The sequence below is a fragment of the Centroberyx affinis genome, unplaced genomic scaffold (assembly GCF_046629955.1).
Source record: "Centroberyx affinis isolate AG114_WGS23_722 - 3 ecotype Tasmania unplaced genomic scaffold, CSIRO-AGI_Caff_v1 ptg000130l_1, whole genome shotgun sequence".
NCBI classification, from domain to species: domain Eukaryota; kingdom Metazoa; phylum Chordata; class Actinopteri; order Beryciformes; family Berycidae; genus Centroberyx; species Centroberyx affinis.
The window spans coordinates 117,501-137,389 of record NW_027278830.1 but is presented as its reverse complement, the minus strand read 5'-3'; the positions used below and the strand labels follow the sequence as shown (position 1 = coordinate 137,389).

Below are 19,889 nucleotides of genomic sequence, written 5' to 3'. Positions count from 1 at the left end.
GCACCCTGATACACTCTGAGTTCCCTCTGTTAACTGCAAACACAACAACATGATTTATCATTATAGATGTGTAGAAGCATGCGCGTGTGTGTGTGTGTGTGTGTGTGTGTGTCTGTGTGTGTGTGTGAGTGAGTGTGTGTGTGAGTGAGTGAGTGAGTGATTGCCTGGGTCTGTGTTTCTGCTTAGCATGTGTGCATGTTTTGCTGTATATGTGTGTGAAGAAGAAGGAGATGAAGAAAGAAGAAACAAGAACAATAATAGAAAAATATGATGAAGAATGTGTGTGTGTGTGTGTTTGTGTTTGTCTGTGCATGTTTTCATCATGTGTATTTGTTTCTATGTATGTACTATGTCCTTATGCATGAATGTGTGCTTGTGTGTGTGTGTGTGTGTGTGTGTGTGTGTGTGTGTGTGTGCGTGTGTGTGTGTGTGTGTGTGTGTGTGTGTGTGTGTCCTCTCAGTGAGAGCTGAATCTGGAGCTGTCTCTGGTCTCAGTTGTCTTGATCAGCAGTTTTGGGGCAGGAGAGCTGCTGCTAGTGTGGTAGCCATTACTACTTTTAGTACCTAGAAAGAGAGAGAGAGGGGGGGGGAAAGAGAGAGAGAGAGAGAGGGGGGGGGGGGGGGAGGAAGAGAGAGAAAGCAAGATGGAGTGAGAGGAGAGAGAGGGAAGGAGAGAGAGGGAGAGAGAGACAGAGAGACAGAGGGGAAGAGAGGGAGAGAGATGGAGGGAGGAGAGACAAGGGGAGAGGGAGAGAGAAAGAGGAGGCAGAGAGAGATAGACAAGAGACAGGGAGAAATAAAGACAGAAACAGGAAAGAGGAACAGAGAGAGACCTTTTATTTACCTTTATGTGTTGTGTATTTGCCAGTTTTACTCAATATACTGGACATTATTATTTTTTTTAATTTTTAATTTTTATTTATTTTTCTATTATTTCATTGTTTATGTTAGTGACTTTCTGCTTTGGCAACATGTTTTATCAAAATATCATGCTTCTCAAATAAATACTGAATTGAATTGAATTGAATTGAATTGAATTGAATTGAGGGACAGAAGGAGTGTAAGAGAGACAGTGAGGGACAGGAGATAAACTTCACAGGCATGTTTCTCAGTTTCAGGTTAATACTCTTTGGGTTTGTAGGGAAGTATAGTCAACTACTGCCAGCTCATCACACCCAGCAGACACTCTCACTCCCTAATAATGAACAATAAGCTTAACCAGTATCATCATAACATCAATAGTCTATTTGTCAGCAGTTTAGGTTTACAAAACAGGTAACGATCAAGTAAAAAGACTTAATTTTCTGAGGAAACTTTGCATTGCATTGCTAATTTCAGGTTGTCAAGAAATGTCAAATTGAGGCAAAAATGGAATCATCTCAATGGAGGCCAAAGAACAGCTGATTACATTTTGCACCATTTTACACCATTAGACCATTATCGTTTTGAAATTATCAGTGGTGGAAAGTAACTAAGTACATTTACTCAAGTACTGTACTTAAGTAAAATTTTGAGGGACTTGTACATTACTTGAGTATTTCCATTTTATGCTACTTTGTACTTATACTCCACTACATTTTAGAGGGAAATATTGTACTTTTTACTCCATTACATTTATTTCACAGCTATAGTTACTAGTTACTTTTCAGATCAATATTTTATATTTAAAACATTTGATCATCTTTATAAAATAACTATAAAATAGCATTGTTATAGATTAGACTACCCAAAAGTATAGCTAAATTGTTAAGATTAGCTTCACGTTGACAACTTTAAAATGCTGCTTACATGTACATGTATGTCAATAAATCAGTATTAATATTCCAATAATTTATGAAAAATACAACTCTCTAAATCGGGACAGTTTGCATAATGAGTATGTTTACTTTCATACTCTAAGTACCTTTTGCTGCCAATACTTACGTACTTTTACTTAAGTAAGATTTTGAATGCAGGACTTTTACTTGTAATGGAGTATCTTCACATTGTTGTATTGCTACTTTTACTTAAGTAAAAGATCTCAGTACTTCTTCCACCACTGGAAATTATGAAGCTAACAGAGATAGAGACTTGATTAGATGTTATCCCCTGTTTTCAGGGTCAAGGAGTCAATTTAACTCAAAGATTAAGTGACAGGAACGATGTGTTTGGGTTTAACAGCAAGTTGGAGAACTGTTCAGCGCTGGTGGAGGTTTGCACTCTTCAAGTTCCTTCTGGTTGAGTTTGTCACTTACTGTAGTTGGAGACGGCCTGGATGTGGAGGATAGACTGCTGTCCAAGTCTGCAGAAGAAGAGATTCTGGTTACACGGTATACCGGAGACCAGGGGAAGGCAACCTGTGAGCGATGGAGGGCCGACAGTCTGCAGGTTTTCATTCCAAACAAACACTACAGCAGCTGATTTCACAGATTAGTCCCCCCCCCCCTGTCTGGTTGAAGGTGTGTTAATCAGTGAATTCAGCTGCTGTAGTGTCTGTTGGAATGAAACCCTGCAGCCTCTCGGCCCTCCGTGGCGGCCGGTTGTCCCTAACTGCTGTAGACACACTGCAGACCCTGGGCCACTTCACACAGACACACCTCTTCTTCTTCTTCTCCTCCCCTCCTCTCACCTGTCCTCCTCTCCCTCCAGGAGCTTCCTGTAGGTGGCGATCTCAATGTCCAGAGCCAGTTTCAGGTTCATCAGGTCCTGTGGGTGAAGAAGATGATGATAGGATGATACTTAACTATTTATTTGTGACTATGATAAAGTGATCGAAGGATAATACTGGTAGCTTTTTTTTTCCTAAGTTCCCCTCTCCTCTTCCAATTTTTCTCCTTCAGAAGAAGCCATTTGCTGCCATTCATTCTTGTCCAGTATGAAAAACAACTAGCACACACACACACCGCCTCTAAAACTTTACTGTCACCTCTGTGTCTTTTTTTTTTTGGCCGTCTTTGTTAGCGAGGACTGTAACAACGCATTATGTAATAACATGACAAAATGTAATAAATTTTCACTTCATTATGTAATAACACCCGCATTTTGTAGAAAATCTGCAGCATTTTGTAATACACAGCCTGAACGCAATATGTAATAAATTTCCCTGCATTTTGTAAAAAATTATTACATATTGTGTGTGTGTGTCTCCTGACATTTGTTTGTACCAGTACTTAGATGTTTGTGTCAGTATAACACTCAGTGTCGTGCAGTTTCTATGTCTCTATGAACCCTCAAGTACAGTTTCTATTAAGCTGAGGAATACAGTGACACTTAATGTAGTTTTGACCAATGAAAGATACTAATCTACTGAACTAATAGTATCTTTTTAAAATGAATTTTGAGTCGGTATGATTCATGCTAGAATGCATTGTTGTTATAATTTTATAACTATTTTTATGAATGAAGACATCCATTTTGGTTGGTTATTACATAATGCACCTTATTATTACATTTTCATCATATTTTGTAATAACCACCGCAATATGTAATAATTTTTTACAAAATGTGGGGAAATTTATTACATATTGCGTTCAGGCTGTGTATTACAAAATGCGGCAGATTATTACAAACTGCGGGTGTTATTACATAATGAAGTGAAAATTTTATTACATTTTGTCAAGTTATTACATAATGTGGTGTTATTACATAATGCGTTGTTACAGGGACAGCAGTTCATTTCAAGCTAGGCTGGACAGTGTAAAGTTCTGTATTTTGAAAACGACAGTAAACAAGGAAATGTTAAACTGTAAACAAGATGGAGGCATAAGTAAATAGGCTGTAACTGTAAATGGTACTGGTACTCCCCATTAAAATGGGGGTTATGTAAATACAATTATGCAATTATGCTACTCTGATTGAGGTCGTAATAACAGTTCAGATGTGTGGTGGACCGTGTTATTAGTCATTTCTGGTTGCTCGTTATTTTGAGATCATTTGTAGAAACACCAGGCAGTAAAAATGTCAATCAAACTGTAAATTAATTAATTAATTAATTCACTGACAAACTCATCAAGTTTCTCAGAGACGTTCAGCCATGTTTTGCTTCTTTGTATCTTCCTTCTTTTTGTCTTTTCCTTTCTTTCGTCCTCGCTTCCTACTTCCCTCCTTCTTTCCTTCCTCTTGATCTCCTTCACTGCCTTCCTTCTCTCCCCCCTCCCTTTGCTCCTTGTTCCTTCTTTCCCACCTTCCTTCCTACCTCCATCCCTCCCTCCCTTCCTTCTTCTCTTCCTCCTTCCCTCCTTTCCTTCCACGCCCCCTCCCTGCATTCCTTCCTCATTTCCATTGCTCCTTCTTCCTTCCTCCTCCCTACCTTCTTTCCTTCCATCCTTCCTTCCTTCCTACCTCCATCCATCTCTCACTCCCCTCCTTTTTATCTTCCTCCTCTCCTTTCCTTCCATGCCCCCTCCCTGCCTTCCTTTGCTCCTTCTTCCTTCCTTCCTTCCTCCCTCCATCCCTCTCCCCATTTCCTTCCTTCCTCACTTCCTTTGCTCTTTCTTCCTTCCTCCTCCCTTCCCTCTTTCCTTCCTTCCTTCCTTGCTTCCTTCCTTCCTTCCTTCCTCCCTTCCTCCCTCCCTCCATCTATCCCTCACTCCCTTCCTTCCTTCGTTTCTTCCTTCCTTCCTTCCTTCCTTCCTTCCTTCCTCCCTCCATCCCTCTCCCCATTTCCTTCCTTCCTCACTTCCTTTGCTCTTTCTTCCTTCCTCCTCCCTTCCCTCTTTCCTTCCTTCCTTCCTTGCTTCCTTCCTTCCTTCCTTCCTCCCTTCCTCCCTCCCTCCATCTATCCCTCACTCCCTTCCTTCCTTCGTTTCTTCCTTCCTTCCTTCCTTCCTTCCTTCCTTCCTTCCTCCCTCCAGCTATCCCTCACTCCCTTCCTTCCTTCCTTTCTTCCTTCCTCCCTTCCTTCCTCCCTCCATCTATCCCTCACTCCCTTCCTTCCTTCGTTCCTCCCTTCCTCCCTCCCTCCATCTATCCCTCACTCTCTTCGTTCCTTCGTTCCTTCCTTCCTTCGTTCCTTCCTTCCTTCCTTCTGTCCTTCCTTCCTTCCTTCCTCCCTCCATCTATCCCTCACTCCCTTCCTTCCTTCCTTCCTTCCTTCCTTCCTACTTCTCTCCTTTCTTTCCATGACCCCTCCCTCTCTCCTGCCCTTCCTCCCTCCCTTCCTTCCTTCCCTCCTCCCTCCCTCCCTCCTCCCTCACCCACCTGGTATTCTCTGAGCTGTCTGGCCATGTCCTGTTTGGCTCTCTGCAGAGCGTCCTCCAGGTCTCTGGTCCGGGCCTTCGCCTCTTTAACAGCCAGCTCTCCTCGCTCCTCTGCCTCAGCCAGCTGGTTCTCCAGACCACCACGCTGGGGGGGGGGGGGGGGGGAGGGGGATAGGATGAAGATGGGGAGGAGGAAGAGAGGAAGGAGAGAACAACTACTCTTCAACTTTCTGCTCTCCTTTCAATTTTTCTAGGGGAAGCAGAATTTATGTTTAAAAGCTGTTTTTTAAGTGGCATTTTAACATCAATAAATCACTACCACATTCATTTTGAGACAATCGTATAATTACTGTAAACAAGCAAGACCATCAGTGGTCAGCCTCTCTACTCTGCATCCTCCATTTTTTCTCCACCTGGTGGATCTGGAGGGAAATCTGCTGGATCGCTTTACGGCACAAAACAGGAAGAGGTTCTGTTCTTCCAGAGCAAACGGAGCTAAAGCTGAAAGAGTCTCTGGCAGCAGATGGTGGAAGGAGGGAAAGGAAGATGGAGAAATCACTTCCAACATGTTGATCCTCTTCAGTAAAGACAAAGAGAAAACCTTTGACTAAAGAATCAACATCCTCTTTTGTGACAAGAAGCAACGGGGTTTATGGGGAATGTGGTCTTAAGTTTGAGAAACACTAACAGTACTATTGGTGTGAGCTTGAGACTACCAATCGTCGCCACCATGCTCTCATTTGTTTACAATAATTATACCAAGGTATCATAGTTCATTTAACAATGATATACTGATGTTGAAAAATACATGTAGCACTTTTAATGCCTGTGTGTGTGTGTGTGTGTGGGTATGACTTAAGTCACTTTCAGGGACACAAACCAGACTTAAGACCAGTTGATTGGGGACGGCTTGTGCAACTAGGGACAAAAGCCATGTCCCCAATTGGTAAAAAGCTGATTTTTGGGTCAGTGGTTAAGGTTAGGGTAAGGGTTAGGTTTAGGCAAGTAGTTGTTATGGTTATGGTTAGGGTAAGTCTCCAGGAAATGAATGTAAGTCTATGTAAATACCCCAAAGGTGACATAAGTAAGACTGTGTGTGTGTGTGTGTGTGTGTGTACCTGTGCTTTGACAGCCTCTATCTCGCTCTGCAGTCGGCTGATCAGCCGGTTGACTTCAGCCACGTCTCCCTTCACAATGCGAAGCTCGTCTCCAAACTGGAGGGCCTGCACCGACATCTGGTCAAACTGCACACGGAGAGGGAAATCCATGTGAACCGACAGCTGACTGGTATGCTAGAGACAAATTATATATAGGTCCAAAATTGATGAACATATCCTTTAAGTACAATACTGTGCAAAAGTCTTAGGCACCCTAGATTTTTTATATAAATTTCTTAGAAGTCTTAGATGTTTATTTGTTTTCTGCATTAGTGTGTCAGTAGACTGCTGTTTATTGTAAATTTTTGATATTCAGAAACTTTTCGTTTCATTAGTTTTGAAAGCATCTTTGCTTTATAGATATCTCTGACATATGCCTAAGACTTTTGCACAGTACTGTATTTTTATTCATTACACAGTGGGAAAGAAACCATGGAAACAGCAGGGGAGACACAGGAGTGAAGTCAGAATGAATCTTTGGCCAGAGGGGGCGGGGCCCACATGTGGCGGGGCCTACATGTGGCTCCAGGGGCAGGGGACAGAAGCAGGATTTCTAAGCGGTCCCGGCTTCGGCTTCCTCCTCACCTTGCTCTTGTACCAGGCCTCTGCCTCCTCTCGGCTGCGGGCGGCGATGTCCTCGTACTGGGCTTTGACATCAGCGACGATCTGCTCCATGTTCAGGCTGCGGCTGTTGTCCATCTGCACCACCACAGACGTGTCCTTGATGCTCGCCTGCAGCTCACGCAGCTCCTGCTCAGGGTCGGGGAATAAAATGTAACTGACAGGTGACAGTATGTAGAGGACACACAATTTTACAAAACATTCCAACAACACATGGTGATTACTTGTTTAATTTTAGTTGTTTGATTATTCAGACACTTGTTGGATATTGCAACTTTACAAGTATGGGCAAAAAAAGAACAAAAAAGTCATGAAACATGAAATTATGGCTGAGTAAATGCCTCTAGCAATTTGACTTTTTAAAGAGACAATAAATTTGAACTTGTACTTGAACCTGTACTGATTTGCTTTTGTTTTGCATCCATTCATCTGGAAATTACACTAGCACATGTCATTACGAAACCAAACCAATTAATTTTATCCCTGAAATCTCCTTAATTTCTCCATTACATAAACATTAATTATCCATTAAAAATAACATAGCTTTAAAAAAGTAAGTTTAGTATCATGGGTCTTTAAAGGATTTATTCATGGGTTGGTTCGTGAAGACACTAGAAATTAAGGGACTTTTCATGCCTTTTGTGCGGGTTTACAAGGTTATTAATGAGTTATTAAGGGAAAGTTCCCATCTCCTTGAATTTTACATTAAATTAGATAGTAAGGAGTCCAACATTAAGGGGTGTTTAAGGAGGTTTTGATGGCATCTCCTCCATTAATAAATCTCTTAACTCATTTGAAGGGGATTTTGGATGAATTAAGGGGTGAATTAATGTAAATTTAAGGTTATTTTAAGGGAATATTGGTTCGTAGAGTGTACAATCTGTGTTAGAAGTATGTTAAACATAAGTAGGGCAATGGAGGTAGTTTTCCCTATTTGTAGTGAACAGTAAAGGGGACAAAAATCCAGATTCCCGGTAGAATACACAAAAAACATTCCAGAGACAGCTAATGTTCGAGATCGACTCTCCATGGAGTCGTGTCAAGGCGACGGAAAAATGAAAACAATGAACCAAAGGGAAGTACAAACTTTAATGGTCATGCAAGGAAACAACTTGATGTCAAAGAATCAAATATATAGAGAAACAAACACAGGGAAATGGAGAGAAACTGGGGCGTGTGAAAGCATTAAGGTGTTTCTACCTCCTCATAGACGTTGCGCAGGAAGTTTATCTCATCAGTCATAGCTCCCACTTTATCCTCCAGATCCGCCTTCACTAGGTAGGCAGAGTCCACATCCTGAACACACACACACACACACACAAAGAAACACACAGAAACACACACACAGAAAAGTTAGAGAAGACCCGAGAGAGAATATTGCATGTCAGTGTGCATATGAACATCTCTAAAGTCCTGCTGTCGTAGTGTCATAGTGTTGGGTGTGACTCAGTGATGGTAAAGAGACAATAGACTGTAGACAGAGAGAGAGAAAGAGAGAGAGAGGGAGAAAGAGAGAGAAAGAGAGAGAGAGAGAGAGAGAGAGAGAGAGAGGGGAGACAGAGAGAGAGAGGAGACAGAGAGAGGAGACAATAAGGACAATAAAGAGTTTGAGCTAACTCACCACACCTATGAGGGGATGAATGACCGCCAAGGGGAATGAATGAATATGTGTGTGTGTGTGTGTGTGTGTGTGTGTGTGAGCACGCTGACCTTCTTTAGGATAACAAAGTCATTCTCCAGATTGTTTCTCTTGTTGATCTCGTCCTCATATCTGGGGCAGAGAAGGGAGGGTTACACTTCATTACAGTGGTAAACAGGGACATTACAGTACTTATGTTTAAGAACAGCTCTCTGAGTAAACTGGTTTGTAGCAGTGCAAAAGCATGTTAGGTTTCACTTGAAATATATCACAGCAAACAGATATGTAACAGTATAACATGGCTCCATTTACAGTATGATTGTATTGTGTTTTGTGGTTTTATTTACTTCTATTTGACTTCCTCTGCTTGACTCTGCATATTCCTCAGCTCTCTTTGTCATAATCTTGTTTGTAGGACAGTTTGTAGACAGACCGATATATTGGGCCGATGTTGGCTTTTCACTGAAAATTGGATATTGGCAAGTCAGTCATGCCCACTGTCAATAGGATGGAGGTGAGGATGTGATTTTACTGTCAGGATGTAAAACCTGCAGTGGAAACCTGCCTCACTCTACCCTAAAGAGCTGCTAACCAACCTGAGAATTTCGTCAGTCTGGATTTTCAATGGAGAGTTTTAGTATCACATGATCTAAATGTTGTTTCAGAGGCTTTTCCTCCCTGCAGCAAATTATTAAATTCTGTGGGAAACAGCGAATCTTTGTAATTTAGCAGAATTTTGGGGTATTTTTTCGGTATGAAAAGTGGTCAAATTTAGATATAAACACAAAATAGCAGCACAGAATCAGTGCCCTATATTGGAATCAGTATCAGCTTCAAAAATCGGTCGAATTCTAGTTTGTAGTAGTGCAATTAATTATTTGAATTCTTTTTTCATTTTTCCAATTCTGATAAACATCAATTATCCTAATCCCTAAGAGTCTTCACTTGAGTTTGAAGTCCTCTACCAATCCCAGCATGCGTCTGCCTTGTTGTCATTATTTACTGTCTATTCTATTGATTTGTGACATGCAATTGATCCTCATAGTGAGATCAGCTTACTACAGTAATAACATTATTTACTTGTGTTTGTAGTCCTCCACCAGGCCCTGCATGTTCCTCAGCTCTCCGTCCAGTTTGGTCTTGTCGTTGTTGACCAGGTCCATCTGGCGCCGCAGGCCGGCCATGTAAGCCTCGAACAGCGGCTCCACGTTGGAGCGGCCGACCGTCTGGCACTGCAGCAGCTCCAGCTTCGTCTCCAGCATCTTATTCTGCTGCTCCAGGAAACGAACCTGGCCAGGGAGGTGGGAGAGGAGGAGAGAGAAAGAGAGAGAGAGATGAGTTATAGGTATGGAGGGCTTTCAGGTGAGGTAACGCACCCTCTGGCGGCCATATTGGAGGTCCTCAGCTCTTGGGCAGCAACGGCCGTGAGCGGCTGATTGTTATTTCTAGACGTAGGACTTGTCCGTCTTGACATGATGGTTGACTGCTGTGCTGTTTTTGACTGGGAACTGATCATTTCTACATTGACAGTGTACATCTGCATGATTTTGTGTTTAATGTCAGCTTCTTAGCTAACCATAGTATCTGGTCAGCTAACCATTGCTATTTTGTTGTTAACACATCTGATTTGCACACTAGCTAACATATCTAGTAAAAGCTAGTGTTAGTAGTGGCTAGTGGTTGCATGTTAACATTAACATGGTTTACTAAATGCTTGTTTGTTCACTATGTTTGTTCAAGTTAACTGAGCTGACTGCAAGCCAAACATGTACCAAACATGTACCTATTGTGGTTTAGAGGCTAGGAAGAAAGACAAGACAGTTTACTTTTGTCACAGTAACCTAAATTTGTAAACAAATCTACCTTATCAGACTATTCACTTAAATAATAATAATTATTGACTAACATTATTGTTTCAGTTTGAGAAATTACATTGCACTCTGTGTGTTACTGTTGCTTCTCTCTCTCAAGGGCTCGAGATGTTCTTCTGTTACTAAATTTCATGAAATATAGTTGTTGTCTTGCCTGCTCCTTCACCAAACTCCAAAGCTTGATTTCCAGTCCCTAACAAATCCTAACAGTCGAGTCAGTATTTATGAACACGAGCAACTCTCTTCTGAAGCCAGAAATCAGACAACTGCAACTCTGTGATGTCAACAAGATGTAAAAATGTGGAGCTGCTCCGTGGAGAATGAGCTGGGAAAGATGCTGAAAGATTTCTTGAGGAAAAGGATACATGTTATGCGACAACATTACTCATTTGGGTATTAGAACTTGAAGAAACAGCGTCATTCCAGCAGATGACCAACTTTAGCTCCTAGCTGTCCCGATGCCTGTACCCTGACTATATTGAAGCCTGTATTGGTACAGCTAGTGTTTCCTGCCTGCGGCCGGGTGTATCCTCTGTCTATTATGCCTTCTCCCTCCAACACAAAGCCTGTGTTCTGTTCTGAGGGGACTAATCCCCCCTGAGACACGACCACACCACGTCTGACCTGGTTTATCAGGTTACAACCCGGCTCAATGGGACGGAAATGGGACAGATAGCTTAAATATCCAATGGCCCAAGACTGGTGATTCAATGTTTAAAAGGCAGTTTAAATCCCAGATGTACACACTGAGTTTCTGGTTCTTTTTTTGAGATTTGGCAAGAGAGTCTCTGTATTACAGTGGCAGTTCATCTCTAAGTCGGTGTCCATTTCTACAACAAGCAGCACCATTGAATAAGATCATATTAACTAGTAATCTTAGGTCACTGACCCTCGTTAAGCATTTATTTTTTTGCAACTTTTACCATGCAGATTGATTATCTTCCTGCCACAGATGAAAATTAGTCTGCCGGTTGCATTGGACTAATTACTTCTCTGCATGAGAGAACAAGCTCTTTAATGTTTCAGTCTCATTGAGGCCAGGTTGGGGTTGGATTACTCACTCAGCTGCTTTGAACCAAAGCCTTGGCCTTGCCTTTAATGAATTTGTTCATCTCTTTATGGGTGGCCTTAAAGTTGGAGAAGGGGTCTTGTGGCCAAAATGCCAAAATGCCACCAAAATGCCAGTTCAAACCCTTGGACCGGTTGGGGAAATCTGGTAAGTGTGAATGTTAATGAGAAACAAATTCCCTTCCCTAGACGAATAAATCTGACACAGTGGAGCCCTTGAGCAAGGCACTTAACCCCAACTGCTTTAGTGTGACTGATCAGTGGCCAGGAGTGGCTGCAGCAGACAGCTCAGTTCACTGTGTGACTGAATCAGCAGTGCTATCCTGGGTAAATAAAGATACCTGACCTAGATCCAAAAGGAAGACCCCTCTTTGAAGTCGTCCCACCTTGAGAAGCACATGCAGTGACTAAAGGCTCTGGAGTTTGGCTCTAGTGACACAAAATGGAGCCAACAAGGGCTCTATTGTGTGTATATTACTGGCTTTGAAGTCACATCGACCATCTCATTTACAGATTCCTAGATCAGTGATTTCAAACCTTCACTTGGAGGACAGAGGTATCAAAATATTTTGTCTTATGACCCAAAAACTGATTTATTGTTATTGTGAAAGCAAGACTTACCTGGTTTTTGGATCAGATACTTTCCTGCTATGGAGTTTTACTTACCTTCCATTGCAGAATCGGAGAGTTACTTCAGCAAACCTAAAATAGATGTTGAAACTCTTCCCAACTCAGAAATGAACTCTATATCAGCACTTCCACTCTGGGAGGCCTAATGACTGTAGCCTAAGGACTTTATCTCTAGCAGCACAAAAACTTTTACTTGTAGTTTTACGACTTTAGTTTGGTGATACAGTAGGCGAGACAGAATGGCAATGCTCGAGGCAACAGACAACAGTGAGAAAAAAAAAAAGTGAAATACAGCGTGGAGAATCTCTCATTGTTTCCTGACAAGATGTTCCTGTGTGACTTAAACAAAAATACACAGCTCCTTTTTGCACTTTGACTATTAGACTTGCAGAAAAACTGGCACTGTCTTGTTCTAAACAAGAACTATGGCATGAATATATTAATCTTTGGAGACATTGCAGACTTTGGCCAGACTGTTCTGTCTATTCCAGGTCTTCTTTGTGGTGCGTTTGATTTATGTTACCAACAGCTTAAAAAATGGCCTCATTATATGACGAATCAAAACACTCCTTCATAACGTGAGTGTGAAGTAGATAAGAAGGCCGCCTACCCTGGTTCAAAAGAGGTTAATTTCTTACATTTTTACAGTGACCTAGATGGAAAAACTGACCCTCAGCCAGCACAGCACTCCTTCTTCAGCAGGTTTTGTGACTGTGGGCCCTGAAGTGTATCTCTGCTGATGCGAGGAGCCAACAATGACTCTATTGTGAGAGTGTGTTACCTAGTCCGTGAGAAAGCAGAGATGTTCCCTAAGTAGGGTATCGGTGTCCAGCATTATCACAGAGCCAGTCACTCCATCTGTGGGAAATGTTTACCGACTGAGTTCTTCAGAGGAACCTGAACGCACGTAAATACTTCCCATATTTACAAGCCATGTTCTAATATCCAATGCCAAATTGCAGCATCGTAATTTAATACCCAAACACAAATACCTCATTTACTAAAATGCTGTATTTAATACTGTAATGAGGAGGGAGATTTCAGTCACGGTTGCCTGGATTCTAATGTAGAAAAGAGGTTGTTTTGGTTTTAGATGGAGGAAATAGACTGTCTTTCCTATTTCCTATATAATCAGGGATGACGGAACAGGCTAGTGGTGAAAGGCGAAAACAATGTGTAGTCATGAGAAAGCTCAATCTAGACTATGTGAAGAAATCCTATTATCTAACTCTTTGATTCCTCTAGTATCTGAGAGTCGATGTTAATCCACGCTCAATTTAAACCTTCCTTTGATTGAGTCATGAATGCATAACATTACATTAAGAAAATAGGTTCTATATCTTGCTTAACAATGTACATTTCAAACCTTGATATAAGTGAGACATTGTTTGTGTAAATGGGAGTGAAACTTGATTTTAGAGATGTTTTTGATCTTTTAAAAATGTCTGCTTATTACAGATAGATAGGCTGGTAAAAAGCTTTTGACATGTTTTTTTATGAAGGCCATATCTGTTATGCACTGTAAAGTAATTTCTAATCTTATATGGTACTCATAAATAATATAATGCTGTTGTTTACAATTTCCCCTTTGTCAAAGTGATGTCATCAAAGGTGTTAGGAAGCTAGCAGAGCTTCTTATCTATGAAGGTAGTTGTTAGTTTCCACATCTTATCAATGGAATTAGGATTGTTAATTGCAAACTAGCGGTAAGAGAGGTGTCCCATAACCAAAAGGTCGCAGGTTTGATCCCTGCAAAAGCAAATGTGTCAAAGCCCTTGAGCAAGACCTTACCTGTCCACTCACTGCAAAGTGACTTTAAAGGAGTGACAGTTAAATGCCAAAAACGTAAAAGTAAAATGCAAGGTATCTGTGAGGTTAGATAGAGTTGTTAGTTTCAGTGTCAATAAAGTTAGCTTGTGTTGCTACGTAGTTGCAGTACTTTAGCAGGAGATAGTATCACTATCTTAAGTCATCAATAAAGTTAACTTGTGTTCCTAATAGCTCCAATTGCTATCTTATCAGCCAAGTTAGTGAGAGTCTTTAGTTATTTAGTGAGCTAGCTTAAAGGAAACACAATCATGCTATTTCCACTGGTTCTTCTCTCTAAAACCTTGGACTTTAACTTCTTCAACATACTTTCAGCTAGAGACTCCGTTCCAACTTTAAAATGTTTGTTACTTCAGGAGATATGCAGCTATATTCAACTTTTCGACATTCTGCACTTTTTTTCTTTTTGACATATCAAAATATTTATTCAAAAAATGTTCTCTCCGTAGAAATGAATGGCAGACAGTGAATAGTGACATCTAGTGGTCAAGCTGTAATTGCTTTTAAAAGATTAACTCAGATGAATTCAACTTTAAAGCTGAAGCAAGCACACATCCCACTTCTTTCAAGATGACCAGTGGTTCTCAATCCTGCTGCTGGTTTTCTATCCCACCTGGGAGTTAATTGCCTCCCAGGTGGGAATCAGTGGCTGACTTGATAAATAAAAAACCAGCAGGGCTCTGTGTGCCGAGAATCAGGATTGAGAACCACTGAACTAGACCACACATTTTTTCCAGGAAATTAACTTTTAACGCATTTCAGTATCATCATCTTGTGTTGCTAGTCCCTTTACCTTGTCTATGAAGCTCGCAAAGCGGTTGTTGAGGCTCTTGATCTGCTCCTTCTCGTGGGCTCGGCTCATGGACAGGTTGGGGTCGATCTCCAGGTTGAGGGGAGCGAGCAGGCTCTTGTTGACGGACAGGGAGGCCAGCGGGGCGCCCAGGCTGTGGTGATTCCCGTTGGTGCCCGCGTAAAGAGAGCTGCTGCTCAGGGAGATGCCGCTGAAACCCCCCGGGCCCGGGCCGTACCCGCTCAGCCTCCTGGTCCCGCTGCTGCTCCGGACTGAGCTGCTGGAGCTGATCCGCTTGGTGCGACTCAGACTCATCGTGGAGAGAGAGAGATGGAGGGATGGAGGGAGAGTGAGAGGTGCTGAGGGATAGGGAGACAAAGGGATGGAGATGTGGACGGACGGATCAATGGATGGATCGATGGGAGAGAGAGAGTGGAGAGACTGAGATGAACGGATTGGGAGATAAGACAAGCCAGTAGAAGAAAGACAGATAAGGAAGGAGAGATGAGAGAGAGAGAGAGAGAGAGAGGGAGGCAAGAGAAGAAGAGGGACAGCTGTCGAGATTAAGGAGAGGGAAAGAGAGAAGAGTTTCGGCTCAGGACAGAATGAACGAAACAGTCAGCAAGTAAACGAGAGAGAGAGAGTGAAACAGGAGCGTTGCAGAATGAAGCGTCTGCCCACAGTGAGCTGAGTCTCAGGTGACTGGGTGGCCTTTTAAAGCTCCCCAGGGTGGAGCCAGGAGTCAGGAGAGGAGGGGAAGAGAGGAGGAGGAGGAGGAGAAAACTCAGGTGTCACGTATCAAGGGTTTGGGATTTTTAGGGAGAACACGGGGAAAATGACTTACCCAGTTGCTGTCCTCCTTAAGTTTACACAAATAAAACATCGGGTATCAGTGTGGGCTGCACATATTTGGTGAGCGGTGACTTTATTGGACTGTAACTTTCTGGCCAAGCGGCAAAGCCGGAACTCGCCATAATTTCCCCCTTAAAACATTGAAAATAAATGTAATCCTCACCGTAACTGTAACCTCAAACCTTTTGGAGATCTTGAGCCTAAACCAAACCTTGAATAGAGATGAAAGAAGCATTCATCTCTGTATTTTTTTTGGCTTTTTGGCCCGGTCAGAAATTGAATACCCTCTAAGAGTGGGCGGAGGGAAGTAGGTTGTCTTTGTTTTCTAACTCTCATCCCTAGTGTACATCGAATGATGGATGAGATGTGGCAGAACCTGTTACACATCCCATAATACTAATAATAGCACTGTTCTCATCTGTCCTGTCTCCTCAGGGGGAGGACCTTCTCTTGTCTCTCTTCTCTTCTCTTCTCTTCTTTTCTGTTCTGTTCTGTTCTCTTCTCCTCTCTTCTCTTCTCATCTCTTCTCTTTCTGCACTTGTCTTCACTCTTCTATTCTCTTTTCTCTGTCTGCTCTTCTCTTTTCTTGTCTTTCTGCTTTCTCTTTTCTCTCCTTTCTGCTCTTCTCTTCTTTTCTCTTCTCTTCTGTACCAGTGAAAAATCTTCCACCACTCCATGTCTACATAAACCACAAGATCATATGAAGGCTTTCATCCCAAACTGCTGTATAGCCAATATATTGTTATTTGAAAAATCTTTGGTTGAAATTCCTCGCTCACTAGATGAAAAATATTTTGTATATAATCAGTGATGTAGTCCTGAATAAAAAGATGGGTAAACTTTGACCTTCACTCGGTGATTATCGTATGGTAAACAATCACCAATATAAATTATATTTCCAAACAAGTATTATTTTTATATATACGCTATACTCATATAACTTCAATATCAGCCTAAAAAGGAGGGTAAAAGTGTTTATACTTTGTAGACAAAAGGCCTGATCTGCCTGTGTCAGTTCTACTTATTTCCACTGTAATACCTCAGGCTGGTCAACCAGTGTGTGTGTGTGTGTGTATGTATGTATGTGTGTGTGTGTGTGTGTGTGTGTGTGTGTGTGGTGCCCTACTCCAGATTTGAAAACCGTCCTGATGACATCACAGTTTCACAGTTTAAAAATACAATCAGGATTTATTTCAGCATGTACATTTTGGGCATGTTCATATATGATCATAAAGAAGATGACTTGACATGCTGATGGAAGAAGTATTTCCAAACTTTCTTAGCCTGACACAATTCAAAATAAATGTCTGTTTTACACAAAATACATCCATATTACATTCTGCTGTCATGTGCTCAAGTCTTCCAGAGTGGAAAACATCTTAATTATAATGCACAACTAATAAAACAATTCAGCAGTGGGTTGTCAGTGTTCCAAATGTTAACTGTCTTTGTCCATAGGTATAATATAAACCCTTAGATTCATTAGATATTCTGAGTAGCACTGCCCATAAGGAGCAAAACTGTGTTGTTAAGCAATATTGACCAAAACTGTTTAATAATACTGTCTGTCAATTAAAATGATTAGTTAATGCAGGATCTTAATCCTCTAAAGTCTCTGTGAGATTTCCCATGTGTCATTTCTCCAGACGTCTTCTCTTGGCCGGTGTCTGGGACGCACAGGAAGACTGCATCCTCTTCCTCGGTGGTGTTCCCTTCTGCCTGTTCCTCTGCAGCCCTCCTGGGACACCCTTCTTCTTCTGCTTCTTCTGCTCTGTCTGTGGTCCTGTTAGAGTTTAATTTGCAATAACAGAAACAAAACAGAAATGTGCAGGTGAGACAGAAAAACCTCTGGCATGCTTGGGTTAGGGGATAAACCTCCCCTAAAAGAAGAGAAGCAGATACTTGTATAGTGTAGTTGATACCTGATATCAGTGTCTATAATTAAACACCAGAAAACATTGTGGTGGCTATTTTGCATCCCTGCTTGTGAGTATTTGGTTTCATCAATTTGTGTATGCAAAACGGAGCCAGTGAAAGCAAAAATGTAAATCATTGATACAGCGTCAATGAAACAAGAAAGAAAGATACCTTTCTTCTTTGTTGGTCCTGTGACTCTCATCTCAAACGGTCCTGCTAGGGCATTCCTCCTCTGTTGTGGTCCTGGACTCTTCTTTTTCGCTGGTACTTGAGCGCACTTCTTCTCTGCTCCTGAAACTGCCTTCTTCTTCGTTGGTCCAGGGAGTGTCTTCTTCTTTGGTGCTTGGGGCACACCCAACTTCTTTCGTCCTTCACACCTCAGCCTCACCTCCACAGGGTAATGGTCACTGATGCTGAGAGCCTGGGACACACAATAAAGTCACATCATGTGTTCTTGTATAAATGATCCAGGTTTCCATTCTTGCTCTCTGGTGTCTGCACACAGTCAGCATAGTTGGAGGTATCAGCACTCATTTTTTTTTGTTTGCTGCCATTCATTGTTATCCAGCATGAAAAACAACTTCAACAACTTTTTATTTATTTATTTATTTTTTTCCTTATTACTACTATTTCCTATTATTTATTGAAGGTGTGGGGATGGGGGATGTGGGGATGGGTGGGGGCGGGAGGATAATATGGGGAAAAGTTATGTTGACACAGAGGGTTAGCCATCAGATTACATTTCAGTTGTATTTTCATATATTTGTAAATTCTGTGGGTGATGGCAGGAGGATAAGAAGGAGGGGTAAGGGGGGAAATATGTTTCTCTTTAAGGAAATGTAAAATGCCAACATAAAATGCCTGAACCCCCTTCTATAGAGAAATTCAATAAAAAGTTGATCACAAAAAAAAAACAACTTCCACAGAGCGAGAGAATCCATCAAAGGAAACAAAAAACTTTCTATTTTCTCCTCATTTTATTGTTTCATTCATTCATATTTCATCTTATTTAGGCAGTCTTTGTTAGCCGGGACAGTAGACAAAACGACAAAAAACAACAAAAAAACGAGCAAATGTTAAAAACTCTAATTACATGGAATGCATCGCAAAATGATTGTAGGAAATGTACTAGACATAGACAGAAGTAAATGGACTTTAAATGACACTGTTAAAGAGAGATCACATTTCCCCTGTCCTGGCGTCCTTACTGTTCATCAAAAAAACGATTTTAAGGTTTTATTAGTTGTTTTTCTCGCCCCGTCTTATATCTCTGATCTCCTACACCCCCTTGTTTCCTGCAGGTCTCTCAGGTCTACTGACCTTTTAGCTGTTCCACGGTCCAGACTGAAGCGTAAAGGGGATCGAGCTTCTGTCGGCCCCTAGACTGTGGAACGCTCTCCCACCCAGTATTAGACTTTAAATCGTGTCTTAAAACCCGCCTCTTTTCTGTAGCCTTTGATTCTGTATGATTTGCTTGTGTTTTTTGTCTTTCTTTTTCTTCTTTTGTCATGTCTTTGTGTTTTGTATATAATTGTACAGCACCTTGGTCGACACTTGTTTTTAAGTGTGCTTTATATTGAAAGTGAACTTGAACTTAAATTGTATTTCTAAGACACATGGATGATGTTTTAAACTCCACTAGAGCGGCAGCATCAGCAGCTGTTTGTTGTCAGACAGTCTTACCGCGGCATCAGTCAGGCTGAAAGCTTTCTGGAAGTTGAAAGGCTTGGCTGAGCGGGGGACGATGGCTTTCAACATGGCTTCTCCATACAGAACGATCCTGTCGGCAGAAAATACAATCAAGAATTTATTCGGCCATCTGAATTTATTGATACACTCATATATACTCTTGAAGACTTTGACATGCAGATGGAGAATGAGCTTTTTAGTGCTTTCTTCTTCAATCATAACTCAGATTAAAGGTGTTTTACTGTCATATTTACAAATATAACAAAATACACATAAAACTCATACTTTTCTATCATGTAAAGTCTGTCCTTGTATCAGCACCAGTTCACAAAATAAGACATTAAGATGTGTGTGTTACCTGTCGTAGGTGTGGTCATTGCAGTTGTGAGCCGTGGTGTCGACATCATCATCTATCAGCCAATGGTAGCTGAGATTAGAGCGGATGCGGATCTCTCCCATGCTCCTCTTGGAGATGTAACGCCCGTCTGCATTAAAGTCCCCCAAGATCATAATGTTCTGCACAGACAACAACACCAATATCTTCACCACCACCATCATCATCATCATCAACATTAACAGCAAGAGTAACAACCAACCATATTTAAGTCCTTCAGGGTCATAAATAGACACAAAATAGTGATAATAAATGTG

General features: G+C 41.5%; 2 protein-coding genes across 4 annotated transcripts in view; both read right to left on the bottom strand.

The window, feature by feature from the left end:
- Positions 1 to 223: 223 nt before the first annotated feature.
- LOC139653176 (intermediate filament protein ON3) lies at positions 224 to 15,424 on the bottom strand. Of its 3 annotated transcripts, none has more exons than XM_071530147.1 (10): positions 14,784 to 15,424; positions 9,675 to 9,883; positions 8,666 to 8,726; positions 8,156 to 8,251; positions 6,920 to 7,084; positions 6,296 to 6,469; positions 5,179 to 5,322; positions 2,609 to 2,685; positions 2,235 to 2,281; positions 224 to 564 (listed from the first exon to the last, which is right to left on the bottom strand). In XM_071530147.1, the coding sequence occupies exons 1-10, from the start codon at positions 15,093 to 15,095 to the stop codon at positions 458 to 460; spliced, it is 1,392 nt and encodes a 463-aa protein (XP_071386248.1). In that variant the 5' UTR covers positions 15,096 to 15,424; the 3' UTR covers positions 224 to 457. The 3 variants fall into 3 exon arrangements, with proteins under 3 accessions (XP_071386248.1, XP_071386257.1, XP_071386265.1); XM_071530156.1 differs by having other exon boundaries at positions 6,296 to 6,421; XM_071530164.1 differs by lacking the exon at positions 224 to 564 and having other exon boundaries at positions 2,280 to 2,336.
- Positions 15,425 to 16,818: 1,394 nt separating this feature from the next.
- LOC139653138 (deoxyribonuclease-1-like) overlaps positions 16,819 to 19,889 on the bottom strand; it is a 7,114-nt gene continuing 4,043 nt past the window's right edge. The window contains exons 7-10 of the mRNA XM_071530101.1: positions 19,597 to 19,754; positions 19,233 to 19,329; positions 17,721 to 17,970; positions 16,819 to 17,415 (exon numbers count right to left, since the gene is read on the bottom strand). Of these exons, the coding sequence (XP_071386202.1) occupies positions 17,267 to 17,415; positions 17,721 to 17,970; positions 19,233 to 19,329; positions 19,597 to 19,754 (654 nt within the window). The 3' untranslated portion in view covers positions 16,819 to 17,266. The remainder of the gene's footprint in view (positions 17,416 to 17,720; positions 17,971 to 19,232; positions 19,330 to 19,596; positions 19,755 to 19,889) is intronic.

Coding starts and splice junctions, on each gene's coding strand:
- LOC139653176 (XM_071530147.1), bottom strand. CDS start 15,095: ATGAGTCTGAGTCGCACCAAGCGGATCAGCTCCAGCAGCTCAGTCCGG. Junction 8,727..9,674: donor GTGGAGGACTACAAACACAA/GTAAATAATGTT, acceptor TCTCTGCCCCAG/ATATGAGGACGAGATCAACA. Junction 565..2,234: donor CCAGGCCGTCTCCAACTACA/GTAAGTGACAAA, acceptor CTCTCTTTCTAG/GTACTAAAAGTAGTAATGGC.